At 47.5% G+C, this 19,967-nt stretch overlaps 1 protein-coding gene across 3 annotated transcripts; it reads right to left on the bottom strand.

The window, feature by feature from the left end:
* Window positions 1–243: 243 nt before the first annotated feature.
* RAB7A (RAB7A, member RAS oncogene family) lies at window positions 244–19,488 on the bottom strand. 3 transcript variants are annotated; one of them, XM_056501753.1, is made up of 6 exons: window positions 19,369–19,488; window positions 4,177–4,237; window positions 2,977–3,103; window positions 1,964–2,182; window positions 1,338–1,466; window positions 244–1,197 (listed from the first exon to the last, which is right to left on the bottom strand). In XM_056501753.1, exons 2-6 carry the CDS (start codon window positions 4,227–4,229, stop codon window positions 1,102–1,104), a joined length of 624 nt encoding a protein of 207 aa, XP_056357728.1. In that variant the 5' UTR covers window positions 4,230–4,237; window positions 19,369–19,488; the 3' UTR covers window positions 244–1,101. The 3 variants fall into 3 exon arrangements, with proteins under 3 accessions (XP_056357728.1, XP_056357730.1, XP_056357729.1); XM_056501755.1 differs by lacking the exon at window positions 19,369–19,488 and adding an exon at window positions 18,776–19,235; XM_056501754.1 differs by lacking the exon at window positions 19,369–19,488 and adding an exon at window positions 13,344–13,460.
* Window positions 19,489–19,967: the final 479 nt, after the last annotated feature.

The following is a 19,967-nucleotide window of genomic DNA, read 5'->3' as shown; positions in this document are numbered from 1 at the left end:
AGGAAGAGAGGAAAGGGACTAGATTGCCAAGTTTTTCCATACCAAAAATCCAGATTAGCAGTCAGTAAGAAGAAAGGTAAAATTCATAGTCCAGGTCATTCATCAAGAGACAGCTACCACACCCCACGTGGGAGAGGAGCTCCTTCCACAGCACAAAGAGCCACAGGCACACCTCAGCTCTGGCTCCTCATGCTCGCTCCAGGATGTCAGGAGTTAAGCAGTAGGGGAGGTGAACAAATGAGGTCATTTCATAGCTGTATTTAATTTTAAATCCAATAATCCAGTGTGCATATCAATGCTGTTATGCAAATCTGAGAATTTAGATACAAGGAAGCCAGACAGATTTTTCCAGAAAATGAAGCCTTTTTGGCCTCAAAACAAGAAGGCTTACATAGTTCATCTCTACTGTACAGAATACTGCCTCTATCTGGACTCTGTGTTGCTAGCACGCTGCAGGTCACAAGTGTCCTCCTCACTTTCTACACAACCTGTGTTTCAGTACTTGAACATGTAATTCAGGAATTTTACACTAATTTATACATTTTTAATTGGTTGCATATATTAACATGTACTATAAGATTTTTCCTAAAGAAGCATTACATAATACATGGATACTGTAAAAAGATCTGATTAGTTAAAAGTAACAAGCATTAACAGAGATACATACAAAACTCAACCTAGTCTGACTGAGTGCTGAGCTTGCAATGAACTATGGGTAATCAGCCTTTCCAGTTGCAGCCTTCACGGGGAAAACACGAGACAGTTAAAAATGTAACTTGTTACACAGATTACCTGTAAACAGTTTCTCTCCATTGGACACCTGGAATTAGATTCAGTTCCCAACATACATAAGAGTTTCCATTTTAAACTAAGAGAAAGGTCTGTTACCATGAAGTGTGATGTGGATGGTGTGGGGACGTGAGCTCTGAAGCGCAGGACTCAGATGCTCATGAGAGATGGGTGGATTTTGGCAGCTGGAGATGCAATTTTTTTTTTTTTTTTTTGTAATTTCATTTTAAACACAGAAGAGGGGCTGTGTGTTTGAAGGCCTAAGTGTGATATTCATTTGTGAAGGACTGTGCTCAACCCCTCCCACTCCCCTCAGCAGCTGCAGCTCTCCGCAGAAGCCTTCGCTCGGTCAGTCTTGTCTAGTTTGATGGGTTCGGGGAATTCATTGTAAAGTTCCACTTCGGTTTCCTAGTGGGAGAGAAGGAGGAGTTAATTAATGCCACGGCTCTGCAGACAGCTCCCAGCACACAAGGAGCTGGGGAAGGCTGGGGTGAGCCCCAGGCTGCCCACAGCACCAGCACAGGGCTGCACACTGGCCCCCTCCCTACCTGTTTAAGTGCATTTCGTGCAATCGTCTGGAAAGCTTGTTCCACATTAATGGCCTCCTTGGCACTGGTTTCAAAGTAGGGGATGTTGTTTTTACTGTAGCACCAGGCTTGTGCCCGTTTTGTGGTGACCTGGGTGGACAGAGAGCAGCATCACTACCTTCTGCTGTGCAGGGAGGGGTTTTATTTTCAGGGCAAGGCCAGAGATCCCTCATGTCCAGCCTGAGCAGCTCTGACCTCAAAGCTGCAGCCTTGAAACAGAACACAGGAGACCACTTCCCATCTCCCAACAGACCCAGTCCCAGGGCAAGGAGGACCATGCCCATAGCAATGAGACCTCAGGGCACTGGCCGGTTCCCATGGGAGCTGCTCAGCACAGCAGGGGGAGGAGAAGCAGCTCCCTTCCTTGCACCTCTCCAGCAAGCTGCTGCAATCCTTCCACCAGTGGGCAGGAGCATGCTGTGCTCTGACCTCTCCAGGCAGGAGAAACCCTTCTCCGGTGGCAGACAACATCTGAGCCACTCTCAGGCACCTCCCACTCCCGTTTCTCAGGTAACCCTCCTGTGTTTCTACAAGGTCTCCCACCCCAGCAATTTCTTAAGAGGAGGTTAGTAAGTCCCAGTACTCACTTGTCTGTTTTCTAGGTCAATCTTGTTTCCCAGCACAACAAAAGGAAAATTCTCAGGATCCCTTGGACTGGCCTGAATGAGGAATTCGTCCCTCCAGCTGTCTAGGGTTTTGAACGTGTTGGGAGCCGTGACATCAAATACCAGCACACAGCAATCTGCTCCCCTGTAGAAGGCAACTCCCAGAGACTGAAACCGTTCTTGGCCTGCTGTATCCCATATCTAGAGCAAAAGACAGGGCAGAGAAGCCAGTTCTAGTCTGACACAGTCTGCAATTAGGGCATTAATTCTAAAACTCCCCAACCAGGCATATACAGTCCCAGCTAGGCAGAGAACAGCACCTGAAGGCTTGGGGATTTCTGTAGACACTAAGCATCAAAAGCCAGAAACACCTTCTAAAGATAGTTGACCCTTTTTGTGTTCAGGCAGGGACAGACATATCCTTGTCCTGAGCAAGCAGGACTTGGGTATTAGGATCAGCAGGTGACCTGCCTGCAGTGCTTGAATGCACCTGGATACCAGCAGAGTCCAAACACTCTTCTGATGGCTGCAGCTTTTGCTGCTTTGCAATCAGTTTCACCATGGAGAGATGAAAGCTTCAGATACTAGAGACATAAAGAGGCTAGCAGGTTAACACTACACCCACAGGACTTGGGGTGACATGAATGGTTGACCTTGGGAGTCTTTTCCCAGCCCTTTCCAGTTCTTGAGTACTAGGGAAGTCAATGTTTCTAACAAGATCTAGTTTACTGACAGTACCAAATCCAGTTTTTTAAACAGAGCCTAGAAACGCTGTTGTTAGCTGAACCCAGATTAATCTTTGTGTTTCCTTGTTCAGCCCATGCAAAAATTTGTAGAGAAGCCCAGAAGCATTATGTCTAACAGAAGCTCAGTGCAAACAAGATTCACACCCAGTACACTGACCCTTACACCAGTCTGGGCTGCCCCAGAGCAGATGCTTCCACATGAGTGGGGTGATGGCACCCCTTGCAGCAGGGAGCAGAGTCCCCCCTTACCTGCATTGTCACTAGCCTGTCATCCACCATCACTTCTTTTGTCAGGAAGTCTGCACCTATCGTAGCCTTGTACTGGTTACTGAATTTCTTGTTCACATACTGGTTCATGAGCGATGTCTTTCCCACCCTGCACAGGAACACACAGAAGAAAGACTTGGTAGGCTGTTTCTACAACAATATTTGAGTTAACCACCCTGAAGAGAACATTCCAGTGCTCTTCACTGCCATAACCTCCTGGCTTTTCAACCAGGAAAAAAGCACCCACCTCTGCAAGAAGGGGCTTGCACACCAAGAGATGCTGAGGCACCAGCTGAGTAAGAGCATTAGCTACCCAAGGATACAAAGGATTACATCCTGAGAAACCTCACTTCCCCATCACTAATCTGATCCTTGGTAAGGAGCTGATATCACATTATGACCATGAAGGCAATTTTGGAAGATGAAGTGCTTCAGAGAAGCCCATCACAAACAGTAATCTTCAGCCTCTGCAGAAGGAGGAGGTGGAAAAACAGACAAATCTCAGATAGCAACAGCTCACAAACACATCTGCTAGGCACCCAGAGGTGGAGATCCTCCCCAGGGAGCAAGCTTAGAGGCTCACATGCCCTCTGTGTGGCTGAAACACTCTGAATAACAGCTTGCTGGGGACAGTGGTATAAATAAGGCTTATGTCATGGGAATCAGGTTACAGCCTGCACAGCAAGTAACCTGTGACAGCAGAGCAGACTCCTTGCTGAGAGAACAGAGCAAAGCCTTTCACTCCAAGGGGTGTGCTCTCCAGCTAGCCCAGAGAAGCAAAGCAGATGGCTTGGTACAGACTATGTCCTGACAGAGACAGAATTTTAGGAAGTGACCTAAGAATGCTTACTAGTGTTTTTCTTTTTATTTTTTTAAAACACTCATTTCAACAACACATGTCCTCCTTGCAAAAGGCTATTCTGCTCTGCTACTGCAGTGGTCTGCCCACCACTTTTCCCCATTTAATATTTTGGCAGGACCTCAAGATACTAAACTGTAGGGACACATTCAAGACAGAGGGCAGGGAAGAGTTCTTAGACTGTGATGTAACACAGCTATCACGGGCTGTAAAATCTCTCCTCCCAGCACTGCTAATTTCTTACAGTACATCCAGGCTCCCACTAGTCAAGAGCACTGCTCTAGACAGAGAGAGATTAGCAGCTTAAAGGCTCTTCCACTTACCCAGAGTCTCCAAGGATGATGACTTTCAGTAACACTTTCTTCCTAGAAGTCATCTTTCACACTAGAAAGGAAGAACAATCCCATTATAAACCATTTGTATGCAATTCCTCAAGAAAGCAAGCAGCAAGTCTGATGTCTGAGAAACCTGACTCTCAGCAAGGAGCCAGCAACAGGCAGGGCCCAGCAGTCCTGAAACCAGACTCCAGTTCAAGGCTACACTCAGCACTGACCAGGTGTCTGCCCACTGCACAGGATGGGCCATATCAGACCAGGAGTGGCAATTTAATACCAAGAGGTAGATGAGCTAAGCACTTGTCATTTACTGTACCAAGACCCTCCTGGATCCTATTTCCAGGCCATTTGGTAGATATACTAGCCCAGACCATCTCCCTTGACTTGAGGCAGTGCAGTAAATCATACCAGCTCCCAACACAGGCTAATAATTCTTACACATGCCACAAAGTAAAGGGTAAGCAGGCACATGTCTAATACCACACTCAAGATTTTTTGTGCTGTTAAGTAGTTTCCCAGGAAAAAAAAAAAAAAAAAAGAAAAAATAAAAAAGAAAAAAAGAAAAAAACCCCCCACATTTCCTCCATCATGAGCTTGGAGAAGTGGTAGCTTTCTCTAGCAGCTGTGCAGTGTGAAAGAACCAAATCCCAAGGACATGTTGTGGTTAAATCAGTTGTAACAGCCACACAGGGCAGCTGAATTACAAAGCAAACTGCTACCAGACTGTGGCTTCTCTAAGGGCACAGGAAGCGGACTACTGCCACCTCAGCTTTGGTGTAATAAGGTTACAGTGACAAATCTCAACATGCAGTCGATTGCTGGTCATCTACTCCATTAGATGATGACTTGTTTGTTTAGTTGCATCCTTCAACTTCATGGACCACTAATGGTCTATCCAATTAGCAAGAGAGCTGAGCTTCAGAGCTCCACATTTATTTGCTCTTCTTCAGATCAGTGAGGCAGCTACAAGTTCATCAGCTGCAGCAGGCCTGAATACAATTCTGGATATACCTTAGCATGGTGAGAGCAAGTACAAGGTCTTGCCAGTGGCTGAGCACACTCTTCCTACCAATGAGGCCCTTCTCCACACCTCTGGAGGGGCAGCCACTTTTATGTGCTGGATCAGATCACAGACCCCGTTTTGATCCACAACACAAGGATTTCTTGGCTTCCCTGAAGGAGCCCTGCAGGTTCAGTACAGCAAGGGGAGCCACAAAATGCTATAGCTGTGCTACTTGACTTCAAAAAGCCTTGACATTAAGCCCTTACATATGGACTTGCTTACCCTATAAAATTCCCATCTTGCTATACCACATTCATTACAACACACAACTCCTATTCCTCAGGAGCTATTCCTGATTTTTACAGCTAAGGAGGCCTTAGCTTCTACACAACAGAGATATATGTCTTCCAAGCAGCTTGATGCTATGTGCTTCCTGGGATACACAACAGACTAAAGATGCTAGATAACCACACCCATTTCACCCCACTACTACAGGAGGCTTCAAGCTGTAAGAGCCTCTCACTAGATGCAGTCCAGTTGCAGAAGATCTTAATCATCTCAAGTTTTGAGGGTTAGAAGATATGACGTGCTTTAGCCTTTGTGTCAGTGAATGCTGCAGAAGCTGAAGGAGCACCCCTGCAGCCACTGTAGTGATGCACCTACAGCTAACAACTTTTTGGACTGCACCCACCTCACAGTCACAGGGCTCTTTAGGTTAGGAAAGCTTCTGGAATCATCCAATGGGTCCAACCATTAGCCCAGCACTGCCAAGCTACCACTAACTCATGTCCCTCAGTGCCACAACTGCACGGCTTTTAAACACCTCCAGGGATGGTGATTCCATCACTGACCTGGGCAGCCCATTCTGGGGCTTGACAGTGCCTTTAGTGAAGAAATTTTCCTTAATATCCAATCTAAATCTCTCTGGCATAACTTGGGGCCATTTTGTCATCTTGTCATTTGTTACCTGGGAGAAGAGCCCAACCCCCAGCTTGCTGTATCTTCATTTCAGGTGTTGTGGAGTCATAAGTTCCCCCCTGAGCCTCCTTTTCTCCAGACTAAACACCCCCAGCCACTCCCAAGGAGCCTTGTGCTCCAGCCCCTTCCCCAGCTCCATTTCCCTTCTCTGGACACACTGCAGCCCCTCAATGTCTTTTGTGTAGTGAGGGGCCCAAAACTGAACCCAGGGTTTGAGCTGTGGCCTCAACAGTGCCCAGCACAGGGGGGCAATCACTGCCCTGGTCCTGCTGGCCACACCATTGCTGACACAGCCAGGATGCCACTGGCCCTCTTGGCCACCTGGGCACACACTGGCTCACGTTCAGCTGCTGTCAACCAACAGCCCCAGATCTTTTCCTGCCAGGCAGCTTTCCAGCCACTCTGCCCCAAAATAACCCAAAGCCTGCGCGGCCGACGGTTCATCCGCACTCCCCAGGCCTTGCGAGGCGCGGAGGTGGGGTGGGAGCAGGGAAGGGGCTGCGCTGCCCCTGCTATGAAGCTTCATAGGATGAGTTTTGACTCTTGCTTTCAGATCAGCTAAGCCAGTGACACTTGCAGGTTAGGTGTTAGAGATTTTCCCATGCTACTCCTGCAGGTGAGCTTTACAGGCTGATGCCACCCTTAGATGGGTGTTAGCAGATGCCAAAGAGCATGTGGAGGACAGTTTCACCAAGTGTCAACACCTCCCTTTTCCAGTAGACTGCACTGTTCACTGATCCAACTGACAGCCCAGCTATGCACACCAAGATAGAGCCAGCCCAAAGTTGTCAACAACACCAACATTCAGCTCTGCTTCTGCTCTTGCCAAGATCCACACACCATAGCTTGTCTCCCCTATAGCCAGCCATGGGGACAACAGACCACAGAAGCTCTCCTGTGCACCTCCTGTGTTTGCAAAGCACATAACAAGTGACACTTGTCAGCATAAGCAGCCCGGATGGAGCAAGAAGCAAATGAACAGAGCTTTAAAACAGTTTAAAGACAGCTGTGTACACTGAACTGTCATGAAAAACATCTGCATAGGTTCAAGTCCAGTGCAAGTCACCTGATTTCCTCAGGACAGAGGAAAACAACTCACCCAGGAGTGGCTGTGCCAGAATCCAGCATGCTTCTGGGAACTGCTTCTATTTTCCTCAGAGTGTTTCCAATATCACTTGCTGCTGCAGCTCACTGCCTCCTGGTATTTGAAGCAGCTTTGGACAAGCTGGCATTAGTTCTCATGCTTAGAGAAGGATTTGCACAGCCCTAAATTGCAACACTAAATCACACTGGATGCTTATCTCCCAAGTTCAACATAGCCTGAAGTCCCACTATGAGGGGAGGGAAAACTGCTCTGTCAAGATTCATTACCTTAGAAGTAACTCAGCTGAGCAACCACCTGCAAACATAGGAAGTCAGGCTGAGTCAGAGCTGACACTGCCTTCTTGTCATAGCTGACAGGCTACCCAGCAGTGTGAAGGGCTGTCACTGCCCCACCAACACCAGGCAGGTGAGACACTCAGCTTCCACCCCAGGTGATGCAACGGATATGAGCCATAGCACAGGAGGAGCTGCCACAGCTGCATATTTGGTATGGGCCATGAGACAGTAAGGAACCCCAGCCCTGCCAGGGACCAGCAGTGGACACTGCCCAGTCTCACACCCTTGTTCTACCAGTCTTAACTGATGCTGCCTTGAAGCCTAGACAGTTGATGGGCCAAGCCCTCTTTAATAATCTTCTCATTGCAGGTATAAACAGACCAACACTCCAGAGTTTTTTTTTGCTCAGTACAACAAGGAAACATCTTCAGGTTCCATAGAAAATGGTTGAGTTGAGATAGTGCTGAGTCAGTGGGACTCCAGCCTAAGATTATTCTGCACTATATAATGCAGCTTGTCTTGCTTTATGGTATTTGACACATTTACTCCAGGGCAGCACCCTGTTGAGGCACACACCCTTCAGATGGCAGTGTAAGAGCTCACATGGGGCTTGTGTCCAGTCCCAGGAGCACTTCTGAACACACACTTCCTTTTTCAGAGGTATCACAAAGAAAAACTTGTTTGTTAAGATTTGATCCAAGACTCAGCTCTGTTTCACACTGCATAAAATCCATTTGAGCGAGATCATCTGCATGACTGCTCAGAACACAGCCTACAGCAGCACACCCAACCAGCCCTGCTCAGGAGCCACCAGACACTCCACATCAGCCAAGACCTGATCATCAGCATCATTCCTCCTCCTGGCTTAACTGGTGCCAAAGAAATGACACAGCTGTCTCTAATACAGGAGAGGAGACCTTCCACTCTATTTTTAATGCCTATCCTCTAAGCAAATAAGCCATTAATGATATGCTGACCCTCAGGAAATTAAGCTGGTATAGCACATTCTTTCCCACAATACTGTTATTACCTTTAAAGCTCACCTGCAGGAGTAGCATGGGAAAATCTCTAACACCTAACCTGCAAGTGTCACTGGCTTAGCTGATCTGAAAGCAAGAGTCAAAACTCATCCAATGAAGCTTCATAGCACTACAGCTCAGATGCAAGAGCAAATAAAGCCTATGCCAAGTCTAATTAAGTTTCCCTTGTTGCTTCAGAGTACATTACAACTGTCCTTTCCCTTGCTATATTAAGACAGCTGCTTTAACTCAAAGCAGAAATGGAAGGTTATGAATTCCTTAGAGATGTTCACGTGTCAAGTCACAATGCAGGCATTTTAATATTAATTGGGTTGGTACAAGCAAGGAACAGTAGTAGTTTGCGTTGATGGCTCACCAGACCTCAGATTAGCTATGCTTTAACAGAAGCAGGCCTTGCAAAAGGAATATTCTAAGTTGTTCATGGACAATTTTAGTGTGAAAGCATCCAGCCCTAGGGGAATCTCACCTCCATGGAAGACAAGGCTCCCTAAGCAGCAGAATACCCATCCCAGTTTTGAAGCTGTTGAGCAGTCTTTACTGTTTCAGCTTTGCTATTGAACAGTTGAAATCACAATTCTAGCATGTCTATAGAGGCTGGAATGTTTGACCAGGAGTTCCCTGATACTACAGCGATCAGCCTGCCACCTGCACCTTCTGCTAGAAGCCAGCTCAGCGCTGAAGTAAGGATGTTGGACAGCACATCTAACTTAGTGTCCTCTGTCACCAACAAATCACAAAGTGGTAGGGCAGCAGGCATTGAGCAGAACTAAACTCAAGAGTTATGGATGCCTAGTTTTGCTCCCTGTCCCAGAAGGCAGCACAAGAGTAAGCAGGTATCCCACAAAAAGGTGTATTTGAACCTGAAGCACTGCAGCTCTGTTCTGGGTACTGTGGCCAATAAGCAAAGCTTCCACTTTCCCACAAGACCTTTAGCAAAAACACTCACTGTGAACAAGCTGATGTGGATAGATCAGGTCTCCATTAGGGGCTACCACATACAACAGCATGCTCACCACAGTGACCTGACAAGAGCTACCCTTGTGCTCCGGAAGAACCTTCTGTCCTGAAACGTGGGAAAAGTGTCCCAAAATGCAGCTAAGTGCACTTTTGACACAGAAACAGCACATCTACTCACTGTTCTCTTGCATGGATGTCTCTGTACTACAGAGAGCTATTTTTATTCCCTCCCTCCTCCCTCACTGGGTTCAGCATTTCTTCAAGGAAATTGAATCTAGAAATATGATTCAGGACCAGCTCAGTCAGACTGAACCGTTCCCTCTCAAAAGTAGCAAGCTCTCTAGCACATCTGGCATCTCAAGGGCTTATGCCTGCTTAGAGCTTCACTGAAATGAGACGGTCACTGAACGTTTATCCTGTTTTTAGAGGACCAAGCACACCAAACAGCCTGGCAAATACCACTTGTGCCACAATCACACTGTGCTATGCTTTAGCTAAACCTTTGAGTAGATATATGAATTTGTTCCAATTTTTCAGCTACTCTGAAAAAGCAAGGTCTCATCCTGAGGAAGGGCATGGCCTGTTATTGCCATTAGTTAACCAGAGTCACAGTTGCAGAATGTCCGAGCAGCCCAGACACCCTTTGTATTGAAGCCTCAAACTCCAACTGCAGCAGAGCCCCAGATGGGGCTGAACAAGCTTTACCAGTCACAATTTAACAACAGTTTGGTTCCCACTGGCTGGTCACACAGACATTGCTAATGAGGTGTCAACCAATACAAAGCTACAAGTGACTGCCTGAAGAGTTCAACACAAATCTGAGACCAACAGATACCAACATTTAACAAGACACTTGCATTCTGCCAAGAGTGACACAGTAGCCCACAAGGAGGACAGAAGTCCTGCCTTTTCAGCTGGGCACAGCAGTAGCCAGAAGACAATCAGCAGGGGCTGCTAATTTCATATCAATATGGCTTAAGAGATGCCAAGCTCCCTTCAAGGAAGAAACTAGAAATATGACTGCCTTTGATGTTTTTGACTGCTACAGAGCCTGCATATTTTCCTTACCAAACCTGGGTGCTCTACACGTGGGACATGTATCCAGCATCCTCACACTGACGACTACTACAGGAGCATAGGAAGCTGTAATAGCAGGTTGAGTCTTCACTGACAAAGGCTACACAAGCAGGACAGTACTCTCTTCTACTCCCATGACTATCAGCAGCTCAGCTTCCCCAGTTCACTGGAAAATACCATTGAGAAAAGCCTCACTTTTAGTGGGGACACGTGCTGTGTCTAAAAAGGAAATCAGGAACATCTTGTCATTTGGGCTGACAACTTGCAAGAACTGCTCCCTGTAAATAGGTTGTTTTTGAGGGCAATGGGCTTCTGCAGTCCATGCAATCAGAGGTGCCTTCAGGCCTCACAGATGCACCATGGAGCAGCAATCAGTTCAAGCAGAGCCCACACCAAAAGCAGCTGGCAGGATATTCCTGTGACAGCTACACTGAAGGGTACACTCTAACTGCTGTTCTATCAGTAGCATCTTAAAACTGATTTCCACCTCCTTCTTCCCAACACATTTATGTTGCTGTTCTAACCAATATATTACCTCCTGCTGGTACCCAGCCAAAAGCTCAAGCACAGCTCCTCATTCCCTCCTCAAGAGGAGCAGCTCAGCTGCCTGCTGCTTACTGCTCCACCAAGAGCAGGCTTCTGTCCAGTTGGTACCTTTCCCAGACAACCCTGTGAGGCAGAAATTACCTCTGTTCATGGAGCTGGAAGCCTCAGCTACAACTTAATTTTTGATACCTTGTGTAAAACATACTGCAAGCTGTCAGGTGTAAATACACTGTCCAGTATATCCCAGTATATCTGAGAGTCCTATGCCAAAAACTTCACCTTCTTGAAGAACAGCCTAGAGCTTTAGATGCCTGCTAGCACACTGACACTGCTCAGATGAGAACTGAATCTTAGAACATCGTTCAGTATTCCAAAGGAATTAGCTTTTTAGACTACAGCTGTCCGCAGGAAGTTTCCACCTCCTTTTGAGGGTGGAGTTGCAGCCTCCAGTGCTGGAACAGCTGCTCTGGAACTAACTGAAGCTTAGGAACCACCAGCAGCAGCTCAGCCACATGGCTTCAAGCTCTATTCATTGTCTGCTTCAACACGGGCACCAAACTGGTGTGACACGGTGCTAAAAGCCAACTGACATGGTCTGAAGTAGCTCCCAGATGGAGCTGACACTGGGCCTACGCAAATAGTCTGCTGTGTCCTGTTCATGGGTAACATGCTCTTAAGACAGCTCAGCACCAAAGGAAGAGAATGATGGGGCCACATGCAGCTTGGAGAAACAGCAGAAAACTCAGCTGGGAAACAGAAGCTTTGGAACACTTTTGAGCATTATAGATTCTTGGTGTGATCAAGGAAGCTCCAGAGCCAGTGCTGGGTAAGACACTCCTATCAGTGTGAGTAAGATTTTAGCTTGCCTCAGACATCCCCTTAATCCTCAGCTGAAGGCTCTATCACACATCCCTGATGTGGGCAAGGACCTTGCTCACTGGAAGGAGACATGCCAACACCCACCTTGCCAGAGTCCAGACAACACAATGGAGGCAGAAGCAATGCCATTGGTAGGAGCCATGTTGGCAATGAAATCACAGGACTTGCACATGAGAAGGGGTCTGCCCTGCCAGAGGTCTCAGCTCTGCTGTGGCTCCCTTAGGGCTGAGATTTGGAGAGCTGCATTCCTGAGAGGCGCTGATGCATATGATCAGTTAGGCTCAAAGCCCAAGTTCTGAAAGCCAAGCTCTTCAATCTAAGCCTCACTGATTCACAGGCCTATTACACCTCTTGGCATTTCTCTAGATGAGAGTTGTTCTATGCTGCACGAAGTTTAAATACTACCTGTGGAACTGAACAAGTTTTTGGCTGTAAAGCTGCCATAATGAATTATGACTCTACTCTAGAAAAGTCCAAACTACGTGGGACTAGACCCCAACCCTAATGCAAAAAACTGGTTTATATATCACAACAGCCACCTTCTCATGAGGACGCAGGTTGATCTGACTTCATGGTTTGCAAGTGGGAGCAAAAGAAGCATGAAAATGCATTTGCTTACAGTACCACAGCATATGTTTTTCCATGTTCAGTCAGACCAACAGTATTCTTAGGAGCAGTGGGAAAGGTCTGGAGGACACTTCTTGCTGTCTACGGGAACAATACTTTGCCCAGACTGCTGTTAAGCCTAAGATCACAGGAGCACATGTAGGATTCTCCTAGGTGATAATCACACTCAGCCAAAGCAATGGAAGGAAGGGAGTGAAGAAAATGTCCCCAGGGATGCAGCCAGCTATGCTGGGCAGCCACCTTGGACGGATCACTTTGCTCCTCAACAACCTAGGGATGATTCCCATCATCTCCACGGGTATGGGAGACTGCAGCTGTGGCAGGAGTTCAGGAAGATCCTTTTGACGCTAATGCTACACACTAACAAGACCAGGATTTCCAGAAAGCAAAGCTGCTGAAGTAGAAATCTTCAGTTTATCGGAAGACATCTTTACAAGAAAGCCAAACCCAGAAGCTTCACTGAAAGCTGGATGTTTCCAGTCATGAAGTTTTAGTCTACTGATTCCTCCAGTAGCTAAATGACCCTTACACCACAAAATATCCTCTCAGGATTGGGCAGATATACCCTAACAGATGGATAGCAAGATCTTCTGCTACCCTTCTCTTGGAGGCTCAAATAATGTCAAGAATGCCATGTCATTCAAGAATCATTATTGCTGTGCCCCTACCTTCCAGGAAGGCGCAGTTCCCCTTTTAAATCCCACAGGATTCCAGGTAGTTCCCTGCAGATTTCCCCCAAGGACGAAGCTGTTACAAGAACAGGCATGCTTGCTTTAACACCCCTCCCCCTTTATCAGAGCAAGCTTAACTTCCCCTATTCTGCCCTGGGGGAGACAATCTCAGGATGTGGGAGGAGAGTTGAGCACATAGCTGGCTGCTGGGAGACACTAGGCAACAAGCCATGTGTCTTGACTAAGGGCCTTGCCTACGCAAAGCACTGCAGCTACACCAGCACAGCTTCCATGATGCCTCTACCACGATGGCCTCCTTGGTGGACAGCTTTCCACTCAGTAAAATAAATCTTGAACCAGCTGGAACACGGCTATAGTGCTCATACAGCCCAGTTTATACAGTGGTGTCTGTTGGCCGCCTGGCACACAGCCACCCAGCTAGTGGAGCCACCCAACAGTTTTAGTAACTCTGACATGAATATAAAAAGCCCAGCACAGTTCTCACATCAGGCCATACCGTGAGTGACAATTCCCTTATTGCTTTCAATAAAACAAACAGTGCCAGAGGCAGCTGGGTTTTAATCTATGAGTCCAGAAGATAAGGCTGTCCAAATCAAAATATTCTAAGTTAGCCAGGCCACTGACAAAAAGTTGAGTTGTTAGATTTCTACCATATCTGACAGAATGTTCTAAGTGCTCAGATTCATTTCTAGTTTTGACTAGAGTTTAAGTTTTCACACACTCCTGTCATGCTTTCAGTTTCAGAAACACAAATAGATAACTTTCGCAATGGTAAGCAAAGCCCAGATCTTAGACCTTGTCAGTGGTAAACAAGCCTTGTTTATCCACTCCTGGCTGCCAGAGTTCCTAGAGGCTGGGCAGGAAACAAGAGACTAAAAGGAGACTTTGACCAAGTCAAATGACAGCCCTTAGGAGGTCTGCCAGAGGCTGTAACTAACACCTGATATTCAGATCAGAGAGTGAATATTGCGTCTTCTGCAGCATAAGAAACTCAACAGAGGAGCAAGGACAAATATTGATGGGAGATCCTACTAGCAGATGTAGGGAAGCACCAGATCAACACTAATGGCAAAAAGAATTACTCCTTCCAGGAGGTCCTGTTCTCAGTAATAAGTCTTCTAGAGAGGAAGCTTTCTCTAGGGACAGGTTGTAATCTAAGAACTCACCTTGATCTGCGAGCAGAACTCTTGATCCTACACACACTCAATACTATGCTAATGTGGTTTGCAGAGCAGGAAGGACAAGTATTTCAATGCCAGGATGGGACAGGTGCAACAGGTAGCTTGCCATGACAGCTGAAGTCAGTGACTAACAAGGAATTCACACTATGGATACTCAGTTTCACACTCATACTTCATACCCTCATACCTCTTGCATAGATCCTGCATCAATACTTGAACACGTCACCTATTCTCTAGATGAAGCTCCACAGAGGTCTAATAAAAACCTGACTTGCATGGTGAGGTTAAGAGAACTCTGTGGGTAATTGGCATCTTGTTAGGCAGGGGGAAAGGCTCAGGCCTGGGCATGTCTCAGCTAAAGCCCTCTCACTGCTCATGCTCGAGCGAATGTCACTGCTGTGCCAGTTTGGACTCCAGATATCATTATCCACGTCTGGGAGCCGAGTGACTCAGCCCACTTGAGGGAGACAAGCACCAGACAGGTTACTTTGAAGAGGATTCTGCTTCCAGCTGGAAAGAGTTCAAGGGCTCAGCACAGACTTGTTAGATAAACTGGTAGCCCCAGTAACCAAGGTCCAGGTACTCCAAGCAGGTTGGCTCTGAAGGCAGCTCCAGTTGATGGCCACCACTTTAATAGTCTACCTTGTCTCTCAAATGACCAAAGTTACAGTATACAGGACAGACTCAAGAAAAACACTGGGACTTTTAATTGACTTTAAAGAGCTATTAAATGTCATTTAACAATTTCTGCTTGAAACTCATGCAAGTACAGTTAGACACAATTAGTCACGTTAAATTGTCATTTTAAGTGGTTATGCAGAAGAAAGAGCAAATCACTCACTGTATCAAGTGGCTTTAAATCATACAGCTAGAAATCTGTGCCACAGGTTTACACTTCAATCCCATCTCAAAGGCAGTGCACCCTATCCTGAAGCTTCACTGCCCTGTGAAGACAGGCATGGCCTCAAAAACAGGTTTCCTGGCATGAGAAATCAAGGCTATTTGAGATAAGCTGCAAATCAACACACTTCAGTGGCCTTGATGAGCTTGCTTCCCTTCCCAGGGTCATTGACCATGAGGTAGCAAGAGCAGTGTTGGCAAAGCTTCCCCCACAGGCAGAGCTCTGGTTGCTGGCATGGAGAGGAGGAGCAGCCTCGCAGGAGCAGCGCTCACAGCAGCGATGACATCACCAGGGCAGAGCTCCGCCAGCACAAAATGCAGCAGCACGCTGGGCTGGGAGCTGCATCCCTACCAAGGGAGCAAAAGCAACAAGCACACCGGGAGCCAGAGGGGAACTGAGTGACACAGGGGCATCCCTTCACTGCCTGCTATTTCTGAGCAGCACATGTGCAGTTCCTGACCTTGGACGCTCGCTTACAAGCTTTATTCAAGGTGCATTTAAAGAGAATGCAATCGAGCCCCTCACTGCAGAAATAAGCATGGTATTTTAACTATTGTCATTCAATTAATTATCCATACCTACCTCAGTTTTGAGATGCACAGCTCGTGTTTGGATTGGTGCTGCACAGAGTGACACTTATCCTCACAATCTCCAGTCACAGCTATATCTGAAGGCAGACTGTTACACAGCAACTACAAAAGATCATTTTAGAAAGCTGCAGAGGGAAGCCAACTCAACTCTAACTCAGACAATTAAACTGCAATCATCAAGACAATGCTGTGCAAGAATGAAGTACTCCAGCATCTGAAGGATGCAAGACTGCTGTCAGAAAAGCAGCACATACTGCTGCCCAACCAAGTTCAGCATTTAGGTAAGGTCTTAGCTGGACTCCCTTCTATGGAGGCTATAATCTTTAAGTTACTCTACAGCTCTGCAAGGGAATCTTAGGTCCATCAGGCCCCAGTAACAAGGGCTTCAGAGCAAGTCAGGTCACAGCCAAGGAGAAGTCAGAAAGACATAAGGAAACCCTGGCAACATACAAGGTGAGGGTTCTGTACTTATTTCACAAAGGTTCAATTTACTTCACTTAATACACAAAATTGCTATATTCTAAAGGCAGGGACATGCAACAATAAGTACCTGTGAGAACACATCATCTGCCAGTTTCAGAGAATGCAAATATCCAAGTGCCCTATTTCATGGCCCTTATTCCTGAGCCAGGTACCTGCAAACCCTCTCACAGCATTTAAATACACACCCTAACCAAGAACAGGCAATTTTGTTTACAGCCAAATGTTAAGTTCTGCATAAAGTAGTCTCATTTTCACACAGAAGTTAGACCAAAATCCCATACATGTTAGAGACAGAGCTATTTATAGTTTTGCACAGATGGTTTGATGGTAATTGTCATGTTTCCTCAAGGACAAGCTTTGCCAGAGATTTGCTCCAACAGGTAATTCTCACAACCTTCCAACACAAGTATCTTAAAACATAAGCTTTAAGAAGGTGCTGCAGAAAATAAATCTGGTAACCCTCCTGCTCACAAGCTTTCATTTTGGTTAGCAAACTAAGCAAAGTCATATCTTTCCCAGGTCACTTCAGAGCAGAGCTTGTACATCTTACACTTTCAGTTAAGGATTTATCAATGTTGTGACGTGTCTGTGCCACTCAGAGTTTGATTCCCTGGCTTCAGCAGCAGGGCCAGGATGCCTATAGTGCAGACTCTGCAACACAGTTACTTGAATTCTTAACTCGACACCCTAAAGGTACAATTCAGGGTGTCCTGCTCTCCACCTTGTCACTCTGGTGACCAGTGACAGGATCAAGAGAACAGGTGGAAGCTTTGTCAGAACAGGTTTAGGCTGGATACAGGGGAAAAGTTCTTCACCCAAAGGGTGGCTGAGCACTGGAACAGGCTCCCCAGGGAAGTGGCCATGGCCCCAGGCCTGCCAGAGCTGAAGAGCACTTGAACACTCTCAGGCACATGTGGGGGTGTCCTGTACAGGGCCAGGAACTGACCTCCTATGATCCTTGTGTGTCCCTTCCAACTCAAAATATTCTGGGATTCCACGCTGAGCTATTATCAGAATATTTGAGTTTGAGGACAGGGACCAGTGTGTGACACCACAGGGAAGAAGAATGTTTAACACAGCCAGTCCCTTCCATCATATCAGTTATACTTCACACACTAAGATTTGGAGAGCAAGAAGCTGCTATCAGATTTCATAAGTCTTCCTTATTGAGGGGGTCAGATTAGCCCCATCTAACAGCTTTTCTACACCAAATGTAGGGTATTAACATAACACCACAAAGAGCAAAGAAAAAAAAAACAAAACCCCCAGAAAAAGGCAGTGCTTGAAAGTTAACAGTATTAGAGGTGCTTTAATTCTGAGGACTCAGGCCAGGCAGGCATGGTGGGTCCACTCATTAGTGCATGGAGGGCAAGTCATGTGTTCAGTCAGCTGTTGGGAGTCACAAGGGAGAGGGGGAAAGAAAAGTATACTTGTTCTTCCTGAGTAAGTACAGCAACGAAGCCTTGATTATTTAACAAGGAATATTCAAATGACTCCACCCACTTTAACCTCAAATTCAGCTCCTGAGAGAGAAGGGTACACTGACTCCAGCAGCCCAGTTCTACTGGAATCATAGCTAGGCTGCAGCTACTACTCACACCACTGGTACCTCCACAGCCTTCAAGTCACAGCCAGCCAAATACTGTGGCATAGCTTCTTACACACTATTCCCCTAAAGAGAGAATTCTCCACTTCCCCAGACCCAATTCCCACATGGCTGCACAGACTGTTAGGCACAGGCGAGAGCTGGCCAGACAGTAATAATACTGAAAACTTTAAAGGTTCCATGCCAGCAAGTGTCAAACAAAGAACAGCTTGCTTACAATTGGGGGAGACTTCATTCTGTCATGTGTTCTCAGTTTACATATAAAAACCTCGTACACACAGATCACAACAGCTCTGCTTATCAGCAAACATTCAGAGTTTTCCAGGAGATAATGCTGAAAAATCCAGATTTGAGAACAAAGGCCTAGAGTTACTAGGTAAGACACACTCATTTTGATGCTGAGGTTAACTATCCTACTTCAGATTAAGTCAGCCTTTTTACTACTAAAATAATTCCTCTATTTAGGGGGAATGCAATTGTCTTAAGTACAATCATCAGGCATTTCCATATTTATTAGTCTCTCACTGTATATATGGAAACTAATAATGCATCTATCACTTAATTTACCTTATTATACCCTCACAGACAAAAGCACTTCTAACATCCACTCTAATAGTTCTTAGAACTGACTCAGGCTTTACACACACCGACAGCTACTTTCGCAATAACTGCCAGTCTCCTCGGCCGCCTCTTCGGTCACATTAATTGTCCCGGGGCTGCCGGTTCATGTTTAAAGCGACCCCCAGAGCAGCGTTTCACCCAGCGCCTCCTTCGGCCACCCGCCGCCCGGGGGGAGCGCATTGTCTGCGCCGTGGAGCCACCCGCTGCCCCGAAGCCTCTCCCGGCTCCGTGGGGAGGCACGGCGGCTCCACGGCGCAGACAATGCGCTCCCCCCGGGCGGCACTGCCCCGGCCTCCGCGAGCCTCTCCGCAGAGACGGCTCCACAAAGGCCCGGCGAAACGCGTACCCCGGGGAGGAGCCCCTTCCCGGGGAGAGCCCCTGTATTGTCCCGAGGGCAGCGCCGGGCCCGGCTCCAGGCAGCTGGGCGCCGGCAGCGCGGCCGCCCGGGCCCGCCTCGGGGTGGGCAGACGAGCCGGGCCCCGGTGCAAAGCCGGCCGGGAGCACCGAGACAGCGCCGCCTTCCCGCCGCGGCCCCCCCGGTGCCGGGGAGGGGCCGCGAGCAGCTCCCCCCGCCCCATCCCCACTAGCCGCGCGCTGCCCGCAGTGCCGCCGGGCTCACCTGGTGCTGCCGCCGCGGCCCGACCCCGATCGCTGCGCCCCCCGCCCGCCTCGTCGGCTTTAATGGGCCCCGCCGCCTCCCGCGCTCGCTTCCGCCTCCCCGACAACTTCCGCTCACGGGGCCCTGACGTCACCGCGCGCCGGCCCCACGTGATCGCGCCAGCCCGCCCGCCATGTTAGGGCGCCGAGGCCGGGCCGGGTGGGAGGTGCTGGGCCAGCGTCCCCATTGCCGTGATTGTCGGAAAATAAATGTTTGTGGTACCGCCGGAGCCCTCACAGAGGGGAGCGGCGGGAAGGGATCTGCCTCCCCCGCGGGATTCCGTCGCAGCACGGCAGTGAACACCGCGCCCTGCGCTGAGGGGAGGAGGAAAGGACCAAAGAAACCTTCATGCATTCAGAAATAAAGGATGCGGATACACAGGCACAAATCTGTTCTTTGGAGTTTTCTAAAATGTGTTGAAGAACTAGCACGAAGTTCTTCACAGTTAAAAATGTGAAAAAAACCACCTTTGTTATTGCCATTAGAAATAGGCTACATTTTAGATTAAATATATTGAATGTTTATAAATTTTTATTCGTAGCTGTAATCTAAAGTGGGGT

Source organism: Oenanthe melanoleuca, chromosome 12 (genome assembly GCF_029582105.1).
Source record: "Oenanthe melanoleuca isolate GR-GAL-2019-014 chromosome 12, OMel1.0, whole genome shotgun sequence".
Lineage (NCBI taxonomy): Eukaryota > Metazoa > Chordata > Aves > Passeriformes > Muscicapidae > Oenanthe > Oenanthe melanoleuca.
The sequence above is the reverse complement of the archived record's forward strand: the minus strand, read 5'-3'. Positions and strand labels throughout refer to the sequence as shown.

Excerpts from the sequence above, each read along its gene's own strand:
- RAB7A (XM_056501753.1), bottom strand. The coding sequence starts at position 4,229 with ATGACTTCTAGGAAGAAAGTGTTACTGAAAGTCATCATCCTTGGAGAC. Across the intron at positions 2,183-2,976 it reads ACAGGCTAGTGACAATGCAG|ATATGGGATACAGCAGGCCA; the intron begins GTAAGGGGGGAC and ends CTTTTGCTCTAG. Across the intron at positions 1,467-1,963 it reads TTGACCTAGAAAACAGACAA|GTCACCACAAAACGGGCACA; the intron begins GTGAGTACTGGG and ends CTGTCCACCCAG.